The sequence below is a fragment of the Hesperophylax consimilis genome, chromosome 20, assembly GCF_061612785.1.
Source record: "Hesperophylax consimilis isolate HC1 chromosome 20, BYU_Hcon_1.0, whole genome shotgun sequence".
Classification (NCBI taxonomy): domain Eukaryota; kingdom Metazoa; phylum Arthropoda; class Insecta; order Trichoptera; family Limnephilidae; genus Hesperophylax; species Hesperophylax consimilis.
Window position 1 is genome coordinate 29,250,017 of NC_142855.1, and position 19,452 is coordinate 29,269,468.

The 19,452-nt window shown below is 33.3% G+C and overlaps 1 protein-coding gene across 1 annotated transcript in view; it reads left to right on the forward strand.

Annotated features, from left to right (window-relative positions):
* Positions 1-5,219: 5,219 nt before the first annotated feature.
* The window catches only part of LOC149414506 (uncharacterized), a 29,774-nt gene continuing 15,541 nt past the window's right edge, over positions 5,220-19,452 (forward strand). The window contains exons 1-3 of the mRNA XM_089644209.1: positions 5,220-5,235; positions 6,870-7,112; positions 9,640-9,917. Coding sequence (XP_089500335.1) covers positions 5,220-5,235; positions 6,870-7,112; positions 9,640-9,917 — 537 coding nt within the window. The remainder of the gene's footprint in view (positions 5,236-6,869; positions 7,113-9,639; positions 9,918-19,452) is intronic.

The following is a 19,452-nucleotide window of genomic DNA, read 5'->3' on the forward strand; positions in this document are numbered from 1 at the left end:
AAGAATAATGAAAACACTTGAAAAGCATTATAAGACTTCAGCTTTTCGTACATATCTTTATGCACCACATTCAGCGGTTCAGGAACGCAACAGTTTACTGTAGTTTTTTATTGTTTGGCTGGTGGTGCATTTGAAATAGATATTCGCAAGGTATTACGACTCGCATCATAGGATGTCGAAGGCTGATTCCAATCAAGTCGTGATTTGCCATTAAATCATCGTCAATCAGCTCTTCGTCCGTCTGTTCATCAAAATTCTATGTTTAAAAATATCCGAAAACTGCAGACTAACTATTATTTTTAGTAAAAATCACCCATAAAAACACAACAAAACCGTATTATTTGAAGGCAAGCTAACCAAAAACATATGAAAACACTGTCACAGCTAACCTCCAAACGTTGCGCGCAGGCATCACCTGATTTTAGTGACATCCAGCGGTCATCTTATGCATATAATACTTTGTTGAAACAGTGTTGTCGACTATTTCATCTTTTGATAACAATATGTGATTCACACATGTTTTATTTTTTTCCGTTTTAAATTTTTTTTTTTTCAAAATGGGTCTATTTTCAGGGTTTTAGTAAAAAAAATATTAAATATAGAATAATTAATAAAAATTTATTAAATTATGTTAATTATTGAAAGCTAACATACCAATCTGTAAATGCTGCATAACAACTTGGTGGGATTTAGCTTTATTCACAGTGAAAAAAAATCATACTTTTCATCTATTTTTTTGATGCCTATAGACATCGTCATGGAGGTAATGGGTTAAGCTATTTATCGTAGTCATTATTTTATTGATTATTTCAAACAGGCGTTCTGAATCTGCGGGCCGAGGCCAGAATCGCACATTTTATCTTAAATATAAATAACACTTACGTCAGTGGGGATTCCTCCAGAAACATTTGATATTTTAGTAATACGTTCAACAGAAGTCGCTAAAACTAAGGGAACATAAATAACTTTTCCAAAGAAACAAAGTTAGCAGTCCACAATGGAGTGCTGGTACCTACCCTGATGTATGGAAGTGAGGCATGGAACTGGCAAAGAAAGGATGAAAGTAGACTGAATGCTGTTGAAATGATATCTCTGAGGCGTATGTGTGGTAAAACCATGTTTGATCGAGTGAGACATGTGGAAATCCGCAAAGAGTGCAAGGCTGACGTAAGCGTAACGATTAAGATTCAGAAAGGGACGCTTAGATGGTTTGGGCGTGTAGAGCGAATGAACGAACAAAGGAGTGTAAGGAAAATTAATGATGACAATGCGAATGGTAGCAGAAATCGGGGGCGCCCGAGGAAGACATGGCACGATCAAGTGAATCAGATACTCGAGTCGGGTCATGTCAAGAGTCAGAATAATAGAAGAGTATGTATGAGACGATGTATGAACGTGATTGAGGCGAGAAGTTGTTTGGCGGTCCGTCCTCTCCGCCCACTCCTGCGGGGAAACGGCGTGATGTTTAGTTAGTTCAATTAAAATCACTTGTCCCATGAAAACAAAATTCTTGATTTTTTTCTCTTTGTAAAAAAACTAATCAACAAAATTGACGATTTCTTTCAAGGTAGGTTTGCAAGACGAGATAAGATAAAAAAATAAAAATTTTATATTGATTAAAGTAGGTAAAATTGCATGCGATACCAGATAAGGTCCTTATCATTTGGTTAATCATCAAGAATAAACAATGGAGGTACGATTCTCCTTCTGTCAAACAAAACGTCATCGACGTAATATTCACGTGTCAAAATTATTTTAGAAAATTGTTCCAGTTTTTGGCAATTTTACGAGAAATTTTGTAGGTTTTCTAGTCAGTTTTTGGTCGTTGCTTAAATCGAAGAATTTTATATTAAAAATACACATTTTAAAAGTGATTTTTACAATTAAAGTGATAAATTGTACATTTAGAGTGGTTTAAAATAGAAACGTTTGTTTTGGAGTATGTTTAGAATGAATTGAGAACATCTAGAACAAATTATGTAGTGTTTGGATTGGTTTTTAGTTCCTAGTAAATAAGTGATATAAATTCGACAGTGATCTTTTCAGAATTTCAGTGGTGTTTAACATCGTTATTGTGATTTTAAATTGTAATTTGAAGTAATGTAAAATCTGAATTCTATTTTTATTGGAAACGTCTGATTTTATTAACAGTTCAGTTGGGTTTTTTAACAGTTAAAGCCGGTGTTTTATCAAAAAATGTATTTAAAAATTGCGTTCTGCGTGTTTTTCTTCGCTTATGATGTCTTCGGTGAAGAGTGCTACAATGAAAATTACAGATTTACTGAAGTAGAAGAAAATAACTGGACTATAAAGTTAAACAAAAATGCCATTCATATTAATGATAGTTGGGAACCAAGGTTTTCGAAAACTTTAGAAGACTTTTACGTGGTTGACAAAATTCCAGTGACTTTTGTAAGTCAGTTCAGAGTAAACTCTGATATTTCGTTGTTATTTTATTCTATTCCTCAAGACACGGAAGAGTCCATCATCACCTTTGTGGCACGTGAACAGAAAATCAACTCTGTTGGTAAATATAATATATATTCTTTTTAATGTGTTACTTATAAAAACACTTCAGATAATAAATATGATTCATTGCGATTTATAGATAAGAGATTTTACTAAGAATATCTGGGTTTACAGAGATTTGATTGATTAGTGATTTTTATTTATTTATTTTATTTTATGGATACATGATTTAGAGAGTACATGTGGTTTTTGTGATATTTCACACTCCATTCTAGGGATGACCCTGTGTTATGGCGGGTGAATTTTACAGTTTGCGGACATAGAATCTATACATTACTATAATATAAAAAAAGAAAAATAAGATAAGTGATGTATAGATAGTTTGGGTTGCAAGAAGAGGATGGAGAAGTTAGAGAATTATAAGAAGATGAAATATTATTAGTAAATAGATCACACATAGGAATTATTTAACTCATTACCAGAAGATATTAAAAATGAGACATGTTATTCAAAAATAAAAACGAAAATTAGATTGTTCTACCTCCGTCAAACATAAAAACTATTAATATTTTGGATCAAGATAAGTATCAAGTTTAAATTAAATATATTATTATAAGCTAATACATAGAAAAAGTGAGAGATTTCTTAAAATTAAACTGATTGATCAGTTTTGTAGGATCTAAGTAAGAGAAAATAATGTACAAATAAAAAAAAAAAACTGAATAAACATATATAAAAAAACACTTATTAATTACGTACATACTATACCTCTTAGTTAGGGAATAAGGATATATTATGTTTTCTCTGAAGGTGATTAAATTTATAAAGTGTAGAATGAATGGGTATTGTAGTAGTAATGTATTCCATGTGTAAGGATCCATTTCGTAATTTGTTTTTTAAAGGAATGGGGTTTAATCGCGGTTTTTAGGTTTTCAGGGATAAGGATAAATATTTTAGGAGCTAGGAACAAAATACAAAAATTGTCTTTGAGCTGACGTGGTATGTAGTGAAGGTACTTTGTAGTGACCGTTGGTTATTGTTTTGGTGGTGCAGTTGTGTTGTAAGAGAGTTTTGTTTTGATATTTGAACAGGAAATGTATGTAGGAAAATTTTAGGTGGAGTTGTCGTATGTTTAAGACTTTATACCCTATGAGAAGTCGAGAGGAGGGGTTATTATGGATTAAAGAAAGAACTTCGTTTTTACCAGATACCCTAATATTAAGCATCCGTACAACTCCAGTAAAATATTGGCAGTATCAACAACTCTGGTCGCTAGGGGCGCTAGCGTAACATATTTACGTTGACGCTTCCTGACACATATTTGAATACTGAAAACAAAAATTATCCCTAAAAGTAGGTTCTTTGTACTATATAATTACAAACAACCAACATAATCAAAGTCGTTTTCAGGATGCGTTGATAGGTTATTGGGTGAAATATAACAGAGTTAGTAAAATCTTAGCAAACAAAATGTTATTGATTACAGGAAAAGCGTAATTATCTATCTATGTAAAATGTATATGTTCGTTTGTTCAAAATCTTAAATTTCCTCAAGCTCTTCAGCCATTGCTTTGAAATTTTGACACAACGTTGCGTTCGAATACGCATGTGTTTTTACGTACATTATATAGATGTCACATGTGACAGATAAAAACAAGTTTTTTTTTAAACCAGCGTCATCTCTTGGATGTGAAAGTAAAACGCGCTATTGTTTCTCTTTCTGCACAGACATACTGAGCCACAGCAACGCGGGATACAACTGGTAAATATATAACTTTTTTTTTAATTTCTAAGCCATCAAAGACAGAGATAGCAGCCGCTTTAATATTTGTTTACTTAAAAAAGAGGTCAAATCGAAGTCTAGTATCCATTTCTCTAATTTATTAATGTATAAATAAGAATTAATTTAAAAAAAGATAAAAAACATTAAAATGTATGAAAGAAAACAAAAATCGCTAGTGTAGCATATCATGCCGTATCCATAGACATATGAATATTAGTAGACCTGCCCTAAGTGATTAAAAGCGTATTATCCCCACTCCCCATACCGGTTCCATTGAGCCGGCTGGGCTCGCATATGGCCTCAAGTGAAATTTGAAAACGTGACGTCATCATTCTTGTGCGAACTATGGTCGAGGCATCATCGGTTCATTTTACGAAATAACACGGCAAAATGTTGACTTGTACTATGAAAACTTGTAAAAATAGATTTCAAAAAGAGAATAAACCCAATTGTCGTATTACATTCCATATATAAGCATTATTTTACTTTATTTTAAGCATATTCACATCGTATAATATAGATCAGTTTTAGAAACATATACTATCACATCGAGAAACGTCTGGACGCGAAACACAAAGCTGGTTGGTTGCTGGGAAGTAAATTATGAACATTTATAAAAGTGTCTTAACTAAATACTTAAACGAAATATTCGACTCTGAAAATGCAACCGAATTTTTTTGCCGAATTTGGACTTCGCAAATTTGTTCATAACGTGGCGAGTAATTTGCGCTCCCATGTAAAAATGTCTATTCATTCTAAAGCAGATTTTACTTTTAAGAAGTAAATGCTGATATTATAATGCGAGATGCCTATTTACTGTCAGATTGATTTATTGACGAATCACAGTCAGCCTTACTCCCTTCGTTCTTCAACAGTTGATTTTACCCCTCGCCATTATCTTCTCGTCTATTAATTCCTATGTCTGTGGCCGTATCATATCATGCATATGCCATCACAATGTTGAGAAATGTCCGAAGTTGAAGGTATATTACAGGACATTTTCCATTTGGAGAAAGAGTAGGTGAATATTTAATTATACATATAATAATTTTTATTTAAATGGGCATAATTATGATGTTGAGATGGAGAGGAGACAATTAATAAGGCTTGATATAAGAGAGGATAGCTATTTAGCGAAGAAAGAAAAATCTAGGAGGGTCAAGCAAGTTATTTTAAAAAGATGGAAAGGAATAGAACAGTGTGTGGTTCTCATTCTAATAAGTGGGGATTTTTTTTTAAATGGGGGAGTGGTTGAAACCATGGGTTTGATGGTGCAGTCCTTTGTATCGAGGCATAGAATTAACATTTTTGCAATTCACCCTAAATTCTCATTTGGGCAAAGACATTATTTGTACCAGGCTTAACTTCTATTCAATAGCCTTAGAGATCACATTAAGTTGTCAAATGTACTTTTAAAAGAATGTTACATTTATTATTTGTGCTATCGAGGATTTCCAATTTTTTAAACTTTGTCCTTTTAAATTGTGGCATTATATGTTGTAACATATATTTTTCATCCTTTTCCTTTTATTATGTAATATGTTTTTCTTTCTTTAGCTCTCCTTTTAAAAATAATAGTTTTATTATATTTTTTGCAATTAAATTTCAATATAATATATGTAAATATAATGGTCACCCTACATGTTCACACTACATTATACTGTGATGAATTGGTTGGAATTAGATTCATATTTACCCAATTCGTAAAAACGTTTATGTAACTATATTGTTCTCAATATATTATAATCTTTGAGTTATTTTGTAAAATTATTAACCTCAACACAGGCTTGTCTTAGTGAGGTTAAAAATTCTAACGTAAAAAAAGATACGATGTAAATAAACAATAAACAATAAACAATAAACAATAAACAATAAACAATAAACAATAAACAATAAACAATAAACAATAAACAATAAACAATAAAAAATAAACAATAAACAATAAACAATAAACAATAAACAATAAACAATAAACAATAAACAATAAACAATAAACAATAAACATTAAACAATAAACAATAAACAATAAACAATAAACAATAAAAAATAAACAATAAACAATAAACATTAAACAATAAACAATAAACAATAAACAATAAACAATAAACAATAAACATTAAACAATAAACAATAAACAATAAACAATAAAAAATAAACAATAAACAATAAACAATAAACAATAAACAATAAACAATAAACAAAAAACAATAAACAATAAACAATAAACAATAAACAATAAACAATAAACAATAAACAATAAACAATAAACAATAAACAATAAACAATAAACAATAAACAATAAACAATAAACAATAAACAATAAACAATAAACATTAAACAATAAACAATAAACAATAAACAATAAACAATAAACAATAAACAATAAACAATAAAAAATAAACAATAAACAATAAACAATAAACATTAAACAATAAACAATAAACAATAAACAATAAACAATAAACAATAAACAATAAAAAATAAACAATAAACAATAAACAATAAAAAATAAACAATAAACAATAAACAATAAACAATAAACAATAAACAGTAAACAATAAACAATAAACAATAAACAATAAACATATTAATAATTAATGATGTAACTTACTTGCAGCAGGAGAATGCCCGGTGCGCGACGTGGAGGTGCACTTGAAAGGGCGCTCGTTCCCCGCGGTGCATCCTACCAACGGCAGCACGCCGGCGCACGTGCTCGGCGGGCGCGCCCAGCACGCGGTGCTTCTGCGCTCGGACACCAACACGATGGAGCTACGGTTGGTCGCACCCGAGCCCGGAGAGTGGTACGGAGCCACCTTCGTGAGTTGGACGAACCCGAAGTTGGACCCAATTGAACAGCAAGGTATTTATTATCCAGCAAACAACTACACACAAAACATTTATTCAAAAAAGCCTATACTATCGTACTAAACTCTACAGTAAAATCCCACTCTCATTCAAAACTGACAACAATATTATAAGGGAGTGGCAGAATGAAAAGTACTCCCAGTATCGCCGTGGTGTGAGACCACCATTATCCTCGAAATGGCTTTTTTGTAATATTAACTCCATACAGGAGGCCCTGAAGAAAAAAAATTCCTTCAGGGCCTATGTCATCTTTGGGGATGCTGTGTGCTCCTTCCTAAACGTAATAGCAATAATCGAGTACCAATGGAACGGTCAATTTCCATGTCTGACATTCTCTTTTCAGTGTAATAAATTCAATAGAATTATAAAAATAATGGACTTTGTTCATTCAAATCTGTCTCTTAAACTATCAGTAGTATATAACTCATCAACAGAGCCAATTAAAAACAACTTAGGCTTTCCACAAGGATCGATGTTGGTACATTTTTATTTGTAATTTAATTTAAAACACTACAGGTGTTGGATATTTGAAGGCGATTTGGGTACACATTATATTATTATGTACTATGGAATGAGTATGAAAAATAAAGAACAGAAGAATATCTAAATAATAAAAAAAACAGATTATAATATGAAGATAGAAGATGAAATTTAATATTATATATTAATCATTGGCTTATATTGTTAACATTTCATGATTTTAAATATATATTAAAAGATGCTTTTAACAAGAACAAAAAGTATTTAATTCTTTCTTATTTTATATGACCAATAATGATAAATATTTATTATTTTCAGGTCTCACCATCCAATGCAGGACCATTCTATACACAGACATACGAGCGAAAAAAGCTATCACTTCTACAATAGATTGCAGACAACCCATGAAATTCACACTCAGAAATAATGCCAATAACGATACCAGAGACGTGTATAAGTGTTTTCTGGACCACCAAGAGATGAACCAAGAACTGCAACTGATAATCGTTTCCGAATGCACAAATTGTAATTGGGCCGTGTTCAGATTTCAAGCAAAAAGCTTACCGAGTCAAGACAAAGCCAAAAACATAATTGACTGTACTATAGATTTGTCTGATGTATTAGATTTTAAATTTAACATCAACCATTTTCCTAATAAATGGCATTATATATCTATAACGTACAGCAAATCTGGCTATGTTAGACTAGAAGAGGAACAATTAGAATTATGTAAGAATGTGTTAAAAGTTAATAAAATCGAGGAAATTAAGGTAACAGAACTTGTCAGAGAAAAGAAAACAGGCTATTTTTCAATTGATTACAATCTACCGTCAACTTCTAATGCAGCCAAACCAACATATTTACAAATTGATTCAGAAATTGTAGAAACGTTAAAATTAATTGTTAATCCAGTTGTCGATATCGGGGGCACTTTAACAATGAAGTTAAGTATGAACCAAAGCGTTAATGTGGAAGATTCAAAAAAAATTGTCGTGTGCATTGCTCAAGGGAAAAAAATGATTCCTCAAGAAACTGGATCTTGTGATTTCAACGGTATTTCAACGAATGCTACAATAATATTGAGTCCTGGTGACGCAAGTACCTTCGAAGATTTGGTGCATATACCTTATCCAGATTCCGGAGCGTGGTACGTGTCTTTTGGACTGTTTTGTACCAGTGGATTAACTGATGAAATAAAGGTTAGAATCAATGCCAATATGACAGAATTTGGATTGCCAATAAATAAGGGGATCAAAGTCAATGATAAAAATGCCATAGATAGTTTGGTAAAAGTCTTTGAGGAAGGTTCCTGCAATGCCATCGTAGATGTGTCCATTTTCTCGGCCAGCTGCATTCAAGGATCATGCGGGAAATACGGAGAGTGTTCCGCCTTTGTGTTCAATGGATATCTGCTATCCCAATGCATCTGCTTGGGCGGCTACTCCGGTGAGTTTTTTTAATTTTATTTAGTGGTAATACCGAGTATTATACAACACACAGTTATAATAACTGTATGATATCCAAATATTACATTTATCTTTCACCCTCATCTTACGACACCGAATATTTGTAGAATAGACTAATTTTTTGGAAATTGCCTAAGCCAACTAACCAATCAATCATCACGCCGTTTCTGCGCCGAGGTAGGCAGAGAGGATATATCGTCATACAGCTCTGTATTTTTTACACATTAACTCTACACAGGAGGCTTTGAGAAAAATAATTTCACTTAAGTCGTATGTCATCTTTGAAATGCTGTGTGGAGGTGTGAGGGCAGAAAGGAAACTGAGGGTCAATATCCAGGCGTGAGATACGTATGAATCCATCCCTTCCACTGCAGTGCTAGCCGGTCAAAGCGGCTTCCTCCTGTCCTCTACCGATCCGGCCCGCCACAAGACCTAGACAAACCTAACACTTTGGTTCCGGACATCTCTGACAGTCATCAAACGTAGCAAACCACTCGAGGTGACCAGGATGGTGGTATGAAATGGTGTTATTCCGGACATATAATCACTAATTTAACGGTATTTTTTCAATTCCAGGCGTAGATTGCTCAGACGGTACCAACGCGCCGCCTCCCAGTGAAACCCTCACCGCAATTCTCTGCCTTACCATCAGCAACATCCTCTTCATACCATCCGTCTACTTTGCCATCCGCAGAGCCTACTACGCAGAAGCCTTGGTCTACCTGTCAACTATGTTTTTCTCCACATTCTACCACGCATGTGATGCGAGTGACAACATCACCTATGGCCTCTGCATCGTCAGAATGGGAGTCCTGCAGTACTGTGACTTCTTTTGTGGACTCCTGTCTTTTTGGGTTACTCTTGTAGCAATGGCATCATTAGACAAACGCATCGGGGCAGTTTTACACATATTTGGCGCGGTCATAATTGCTTTCGGCACTGAGTTAGACAAATTCTCAATGCTTGTGTTTTTGATTCCCATCGTCATTGCTTCAGTAATTGTTTTCACTGCGTGGGGACTGCGTTGTAGAAAGACCCGAGCTTTATTTCCAGTTAAGAAGTATTGGTTGTTTTTTCTACCTGCTGGACTCATTTTGGTAGTTACTGGATTGCTCTGTTTCACGCTTCTGCAGACAAATTCTAATTATTACATTGTCCACTCTATTTGGCACATGACTATCGCTTTGAGCATTGTTTGCTTGCTTCCTACAAAGTTGTATTTTTTACCTCCAACGGATTTGCAAAAGGATTTTGTCAACGGGGATGATACGTTGTACGACGTGGATGAAAATTTTAATAGTTTATGATTGCATTAAAGATGCTTAAGTTTGTAGGTATTAAAAATAAAATAAAAATAAAACAAATAATATGTTTTTATAAACCTTGGTATATATTTTTATTTTTTTATGCTACTTTTTAACTGTTCCCAACCTTCTGGAGCCAGTGAGACTATGGAATCCCCAATTGGCGTATTTTTTTTTTTTTTTTTATAGTGAATACCTCACAATAGTCCCAACTGCTCCCGTCTGGAGCCAGTGAGACTATGGCATCCCCAATTGGGGGATGTTGTGAGGCTGAAGGTAAGTGGGGAAGGGAAAGAGGAAGGTGGGAAAGTACCTAGCTATTCAGATCTAGTCACTAAACACGGCTAAAGCCATTTGGAGCAACGTTTCAATTCTGAATGGTGGTCTTACACCAGGGCGATACTGGTAGTATCTACCACTCTGGAACGTGCCGCAAATATACTATATATTATTTTAATTAATTAATTGTGAAATAACACAAATTAATCAAATAAAATTTATTTGCGCACGCCGGGTTCGAACCCGCGACCTTCGGAATGGCAGTCCAATGCGTTACCACTGGACTATGCCGGCCGTCAAATGTTGCGAGGCGGAAGGTAAATGGGAGGGAAAGGAGATGGGATAAATGAAGGTGGTGCTGTACTTGACTGTTCCGAGCTGGTCACCAAACACTGCCAAAGCCAATTCAAACAACGGCAACGTTTCGATTCTGAATTGTTGTCTTTCACCAGAAGGACACTGAAAGTATCTTCCGTACTGCAAATATACTACTATACTAGATTTTTATCTTTCAGATTTTCGTTAAGGAATCGCTAACATTGTCTTTAATAATTAAATATTAAAATTTGCGGTTATACTCTCTTAGTTATTCCGAAAAATAAATATTCATCTTAGACTTGCAAAAAATTCAATAGATGTCGCACATTAAAATTAAAAAAATATATATTTGTTTATCTAAAGTCCCTGTCTAGATAGCATTTATTTCGGGTTGAATCTTGTGATCACAAATAAAGATAGTTGCCAATACAAATGTGCGGTGAGAAAAATGAAGACAATGTTGATAGTTCTTATTCGAAGTATGATACAGTTAAATATGACCGGAGGAGATAGGGTCCCATTAGCTCAGTGGTAGAGCGGTGCCCCGGCAAGGCAAGTGTCCTTGGTTCGAGTCCTAGATGTGACCGTATCTTTTTCTCATTTTTCTGTTTCAGATTTTCGTTTAGGAATCGCTAATATTGTCTTCAATAATTAAACATTATAAAATACACCAAACCATTGATATAAGCCCCCTAAAAATTGATTTTAAAACTTCTGACTGGATTTACTAGAAAGAAAGCTTTAATTTTAATTTTAATATTAATTTATTTTAATTTTATTATTTTTTATTGAATGAATAGTTAATACATATAAACAAACAAGTCCTGCTAATCCAATTGAATTGGCTTGTCAACAGGTGATTAAAGTTTAGTTTCATATTCATTAGTTTTGCTGATGACACAGTAATTTTATTTAAAGAAAAAGATTGGATAAATACCTACAAAGAAGCTGAACACGGACTTGGTCTCCTGCAAAACTGGCTTAAAAGAAACTCCCTGACGCTTAATGTCAATAAAACAAAATATCTGACATTTTCTAAAACAGCCAGAGGGCAGCCGTCAGAGGACCTTAATCTCAAATTACATTCATGCCAAGGAATTTATCAAAAAAATCAAGGCTTATCATGCCTCTGTCCCACTATAGCACACTCCAAAAGCATCAAATATCTTGGAATTGAAATTGATGATAATCTCCGTTGGAACTCACATATAGATGTAATTACAAAAAAACTAACCAGGTACATATACTTCTTTAGAAACATTTGCAATATCCTCAATATAAACGATATTAAAAAAGTATACTATGCTTTGTGTCAATCACAAATAGAGTACGGAATAACTGGATGGGGGTCTGCCTTGAGCACTCACACAGAGCGGCTCAATATAGCACAAAAAGGAGTATTAAAGACTATACTGAAAGTTCCGCTTAGAACTCCGACAGAAGAAATATTCAAAAACTTCAATGTTTACAATGTACAGAAACTATATTCAAAAAATATTTTATTTAAACTGAAAAAAACATATCCGAATACTCCACTGCCCAACATAAATACACAACCAGGGCAAAAAGCGAAAATATCCTGATTACTCCCAGTTTGAACACATCCTTTGGACAGAGAAATAATAAATTCCATGCTATAAAATTGTTCAATGCTTTACCAAATGAAACCAAAAAAATAAACGAAATGAGTATATTTAAAACAAAAGTCAAAACATGGCTTAGAGATCAAAGTAATAATCAACTTACAAACATTATGAAGACAATGTAAAGACAATTCAAAACTAAATACAAAAATTTAAGAAAAACTACAGGCCGCCTCAGAACAGGAAACCCTAGTGAGGAGGACTGTGAAAAAAATACAAAAAATATACTTATATTATACTTTAAACCTACATAATGTACAAATTTTGCTATTGATATTAATAAAAAATAAAAAATAAAAATAAAAATATACATTTTAGAAGTTATAATTTACATCTTATATCTACAGATTTTCATACAATTTTTCATAAATATTAAAGTAATTTTTTTTTTCCAATAGCCAATTTTTCACCATATATTTAACCTTATTCATAGACTTAGATTGTTTGATAGTGTCAGGTAATAAATTAAATATCTTCGGTTTGTTGTATTCAAACGTTCTCTGTCCGCATTTATTATTAAATTTCTGAACTATTAACCCGTCATTCCGAATCTAGTACTGTATTTGTGTTCTAATTTTTATTTATGCTGCGGGGTAAATATATGCTGAATTATAATTTTTTTCCATAGAATAGCCTTAACAGGTAAAATTTTGGCACTCTGAAACAGCAACGGTGTATTATGTCTTTGTTTGAAAATATTAGGAACGACTAATAATTTTATAATAGCGTTTTGAACAACTTGGACTTGTTTCAGATTGGTTTAAGTTGTATTTCCCCATATTTTTAATCCATATCTTATAATAGATTCAGCCACTGACATATAAATTATTAAAGGATAAAATGAAATGAGTACATTCTGCCAGCAATTGATCTGAGTCTTTTACAAGTTAATAAAAAGTCATTCCACAAAACCGACTGCAAATGTGATGTAGATTTATCAGTTTCCCAATTGTACTATAAGTTTCCAGATACCGTGTATTACGATATTGAGGTGGTCACCTTTTTATGAAAATGTATTTTATAAAGAAGAGTTTATAAAGAGAGTCGAAATAGTTTTTCGAGTTCTTGAAGTTATACATAAGCCTTCGAAATGAACTTTGATAAATTCGGCAAACGTTTTTTATTTATTTAACAGTCTTAAACATTCATATTTTACAGTGTTAGAAATTATTTGATCGCTGACCAATAAATCTAAGTCCCAATTGAAAAGAGAAAAATTTATCACTAAATAATATAAAATAAAATCGATATTCGCGTCTGTCTTTTTGTGCGCTTAGTTTTTCTAAACTCACATCGGATTTTGATAGGTTTTCACTATCATTTAGAATTTTTTTTCCGAAAGTTTTATCTATATAATATATGCATATTATATTTATAGAAAGTACATTGCTAACGTTGGCTAAACCTGATGAGATACATAAAAATAATGTATTACTTATTAAAAATACCTACAGAAAAGTCCACACTGCTATATGTCTATATTATAAGGATAACCCCCAGCAACGCCAGGAACACCTCAGATAATAACAATATAATATAAGGAGTTCTGATAAAATACAATTACTTAAATATAAAATAGGTGTTTTTTGAAATATTTTTTAGACTTGCATTTAAACATGGAGTGAGCATCATCAATGGTGACAATAAGAGAAACTCCTGTTATTAAATAGTGCTCTTATTCTGATGTTATTCTTCTGTTATTCTGCTGTTATTCTTCTATTATTCAGGTGTGCTGTTATTAATTTGTGCTGTTATTCTGCTGTTATTGTAATGTTATTCAACCGTGCTGTTATTCTGCTGTTAATACTTAAATCAGAACAGGAAAAAAGAACAAATTGTATGTAATGGAATTAGAGGAATCTCTGAAGGATTAACGGACGAATGACCAATACCTCCCGCTACGGCGGAAGGTGAAGGGGTAAGAGAGATCAGTTGGAGAGGTCAAAGGGTCTACCAAATCCAGGGATCTGGCACGTTGCGCAGCTGCTGGAAAGGCGCACCATACACCTCACGGATGAACCCGGGTCCCCTATTGAAGTGACCTATGGCAGAGGTGTTGGTTGTCCAATAAATGGTTCCCGGGGCGACGGTACCTAAACCCACCCCTCAAAACGGAATGTGCGAACCTTATGAATAAATGGCTATCAAATTTTAAAATAAATTTAAAAAAAATGCAATTAAAATAATAAAATACGTGGAGTAGATTAGTAACCCCTAACTGCAAAACTACTTTTATACTTTTTTGTTGTTTGTTTTTGGGGTGTTATGCCGTGTTGCGCTAACTCCTTCTTTAGCCGACGTTTCGGACAGCGTTGCAGTGTCCATCATCAGGGCAGATCCGGTAGATCCGAAGATGTGTAATATGTGATCTACCGGATCTGCCCTGATGATGGACACTGCAACGCTGTCCGAAACGTCGGCTAAAGAAGGAGTTAGCGCAACACGGCATAACACCCCAAAAACAAACAACAAAAATGCTTTTGGCCGTGAGAATCTAAAAACTTACCTACTTTTATACTTTTTTTAATAACCTATTGAGTAAAACCTCAGAATGTTCTTTTGAAGCATTAAAGATAGTATTTTAACAAAAAAATTGAAACTTTTTGAAAATACAGAAAATCAGAAAAAGATTCAGTCACATCTACAAATTGAACCCAGGACCAAAAGCAAAGCCCCGGCATGGCAAGGGCGAGGTCCTGGGTTTAATTCCTAGCTTTGACTGAATCTTTTTCTGTTTCAAATATTCGTTTGAGAGTAGTTAATACTGTCTTCATTGATTAAATATTACAATTTGAGGTTTTACTGATTAAGTTATTTAAAAAATGAAAAAATATTCATCCTACACTTATAAAAAAGTCAATAGATGTCGCATATCAAAATAAAAGTTGATATATATTTAGCGAGGACACTATCTTGATCTTAATTTAGTTTGGGAAGAATCTTTCAATCATACATTAAGATGGTCGCAAGTAAAAATATGCGTTGAGAAAATGAAGATAGTGAGTTGGTAGTTTTAGTCAAAATATGGCATAAGTTTTGTTTAGCATCTTGGGCATGCCGGAGGTATATGATGAAATATCATAAAATATGTATTATCATTATCATCAACCAAATAGCGATGATTGGTCTCGGCAAGAAATACTTGTAATGTATCGATAACTTGATCGATGTTGTGATGTAATTATAAAGCAATATGTTTCCAACTTAAATACTGCGTGATTTGCAGAGATGTGCTTTATATCAAATAAATCCATTTCAAATGGAAATGCAAAATGGGTATTTTCCATTTTGCATTTTAAATGCTTTTTTGCAACATTCTTCCTACTATCTCCACTCATCTTTTTTTCATAAGCCCCAAATATCAGTCGGTCCTCAACCTCGCTATGAGAGATAATTTACATTTGTCAAGTTGCTCCCTGGTAGGAGCCCTGGCAATTGAGTGATACCATTACAAAAAAATACTGAACATGGGGCCATGTAATATTAAATGTTTGATAGCAATTTCTATGTCGTTACGTTGGCAACATTAGTCCCGCGCAAATTTTTTGTGGTTTCATAATCTGTAGTCGTGGTGTTTTTGGATTTACCATCATGTAATATGTTTGCTCTACATTGATGTCCATTATTAAATGACAAAATGGTTTAAAAATTCTATAATTATTTTAATTGTTTGACCTTTGAAACCATTTTGCATTTTGAAAATAGGTATTTTGCATTTTGCATTTGAAATGCTTTTCTAAAAACCATTTTGCATTTTCAAATGGAAAAGTTTTGACCCATTTCCATTTTGCATTTCAAATGGTTTTGGGTACCCATTTTGCAAATCTCTGGTGATTTGACACCATAACTGTAGAGAATTAGCATCTCATAATTAATCTTTTTGTTACGGCGATTTTATAAGGTGACGAATCATCTGACAAACTTTCCTATAATTAGTGCGCCAAAACCCAATTTTTAATCGGGCAAAATAATTAACTCCATTCTCAGGAGGAGGGCACTGTTCTGATTATCATTAAGGGCACCGTGTAGAGGAGTCAGGGAACAGGTTTAAAATGAAAAATAGTTTAAATTGATCCCAAGAAATTATAGTTAAAATTGCATATTTCATAATTTGATTGAATCGACTCACCCGAGATCCAGCATTGTGTTAATCTATCTAGCTATGATAATCGTAGGCCTGGCAAAGGAATGTGGAAAATGCTGGCGTTGACGAGCTCCATCGGTGAGGTCCGTAGAAAGCTGATGATGATGGAAAGTCTCCGTATGTGCCGATGTGATGTTGGCCGCCTCCAAGCGGACCACAGCGCCCTTGGGGAACGGTAGGCTGCGAGATGGCTTCCGTGTTGATTTCCCAGCCGAATTAGTCCAGGTTCCGGCCATCCGGATTATTCGTGATTCCGCCCAGAATTTTAGGTAATAACTCCCCTGAGGTAGAGGAAGGCAAAAAATTAAATTCCACCAGGAACAACACTGACATGGCCGTGATAACTTTGAGAATCTAAAAGTACCGACACGCGGCTTATGACCCCATTACGTTTCTCTCTCGTAAAACTCGAACGCCCAAAAGGTTGGAGATTTGCAAAAATGTTTTATTTGCGTCCGTATCCATCAGGGAAAATATTCTTTCCAATCGTTACATAGTACGCCTCATCACTGCAGGCTACTTCGAAATTACACCCGTGAATGTCATTACTGATTCGGTGTCCTGCAAAACCGTAACAAGAGTACCAACGGAAACGGCCCGCCTTTCCCCCTTCCGCCCATCTCTGAGTTGCCTGTATTGAATTAATTTCCTAATAATTCAGTCTATTTCTATAGTTATGAAATATTGTTTCATAACATTTTTTTTAATCCTCAGACACATTACGCTTTATTATGCGCACATATTTTTGTCAGATCAATAGGGAAATGCAGCCGAAAATTATTACTTTAAATGGGATCTGTCACTTTGACAAATGACAGTAGCGTAATTACGGCGCTCCGTTAATTGTTCTGGCCCCTTAACAAATCGTATAATTTTCAAATATAGCCCTGGCTAGCAGATCACAGCGCATATCTTCGCCACGCGTATAAATATCATATTTTAGGTGTGACAGGTATGTATGGGATTGTATGGCGAACAATACGAGTTCTATAAAACGCTTTGAACTTATAGCGAAATCTGTCACCCTCCAAAATCAATAAATCATAAGGTCGTAAAACTGACAATTAAATATAAAATAGCCAAGAAATAAACTCAAATGAAAATGCATCATAAAATATACAATGTAACATGGTTACATATTATTTAATAGAATTTTTTTTAATACCCTTAACTAGAGAAATTTATTCCCGTATGATGGTATTAACATCAAACAAATAAGAACATATATAACCTATACAATGATTTTTTTTTTTTTTTACAGTATTACCGCACAAGAGTCCCAACTGCTCCCGTCTGGAGCCAGTGAGACTATGGCATCCCCAATTGGGGTATGATGTGAGGCTGAGGGTATTGGGGAGGGGAGGGAGATGGGGAAGAGGAAGGTGGGGAAGTACCTGGCTATTCAGATCTGGTCACCAAACACGGCTAAAGCCATTTCAAGCAACGTTTCAATTCTGAATGGTGGTCTTACACCAGGGCGATACTGAGAGTATCTTCCACTCTGAAATGATGTGCAATTGGTTCAATAAAAATCTTCTCTCCTTAAACACAGAAAAAACAAAATTTATCCCATTTTCAATCAATAAATTTAAATCAGAACAAGAGTTTTTTTTATTTTTTTTATTTATTATTGATTTTTTTTTCTATACATACATGGTTACATAAAATATTGAAAAATGTATAAAAAATATTGAAATAAATGTTCATAATTAAAAAAAAAATCCCACGAAGGCGAAGCCTGAGTGTGGGTATTATAAGTATTTTTATCTCATTTCTATGGTTGTGGAGATACAATATCAAATATAAATTTAAGTTATTTTAAAAGAGTAACTGTAGAGATGCAAATCAAGAAACTAAATCATGAAATATGCAAAAGTTTTAAAATAACACAAAAAAAATAAGGTAAATACTAGTTTTTAAAGAAGACATCTTAAAAGACAGTTAAACATTATAATACACCAACGCAAATGTAGCAGAACTAACTGCAATCAAACTTGTCCTATCCTTAGTCCAACATCCAAAATCAAATATCTTGGTGTATATATAGATCAACATTTTAAATGGAAAACACATATTTGTGAACTCGTCAAAGGGATAAGGAAATGTATTTATATATTTATAAGACTGAGAAATATTCTTAGACTAGAAAACCTAAAAAGAGTGTATGCGATTGTTCAATCTATATTACAATATGGTATTATTGGTTGGGGAGGAACATATAATAACATTTTGAACCCACTTCAAGTAGTTCAAAGATTTCTACCGAAATCCTTTTTTCAATTTTCAAAGTACCTACAGTAGACAAAATGTATCAAAAATATTCAATACTTCAAATTTACAAAGAAATACAGTCAAATACTCATAACTTGCAATTCAATACATCAGCAAGATACCAGAAAACTATTAAAATCCCAAAATTTAACACTAAGTTCATTCAAAATACCTATCTTTATCTAGGCATAATTTATTTTAATTACCTTCCATTAAATTTAAAAAATACCGAAAATATTCAGGAATTTCACCTTAAATCCAAAATACGTTCACTACTTACATCTAGAAGTAATATTGTTTAAATCTTGTGTGGTTTCTTAATAATTTATTTACTTTAATACAGGGTGCGCCAGAAAAACTCACTTATTTGAAAGTTCAATAAAAACAAAAGCACTGTAGTTACTGTTGTAATTCTTTTTTTATTTGAAAA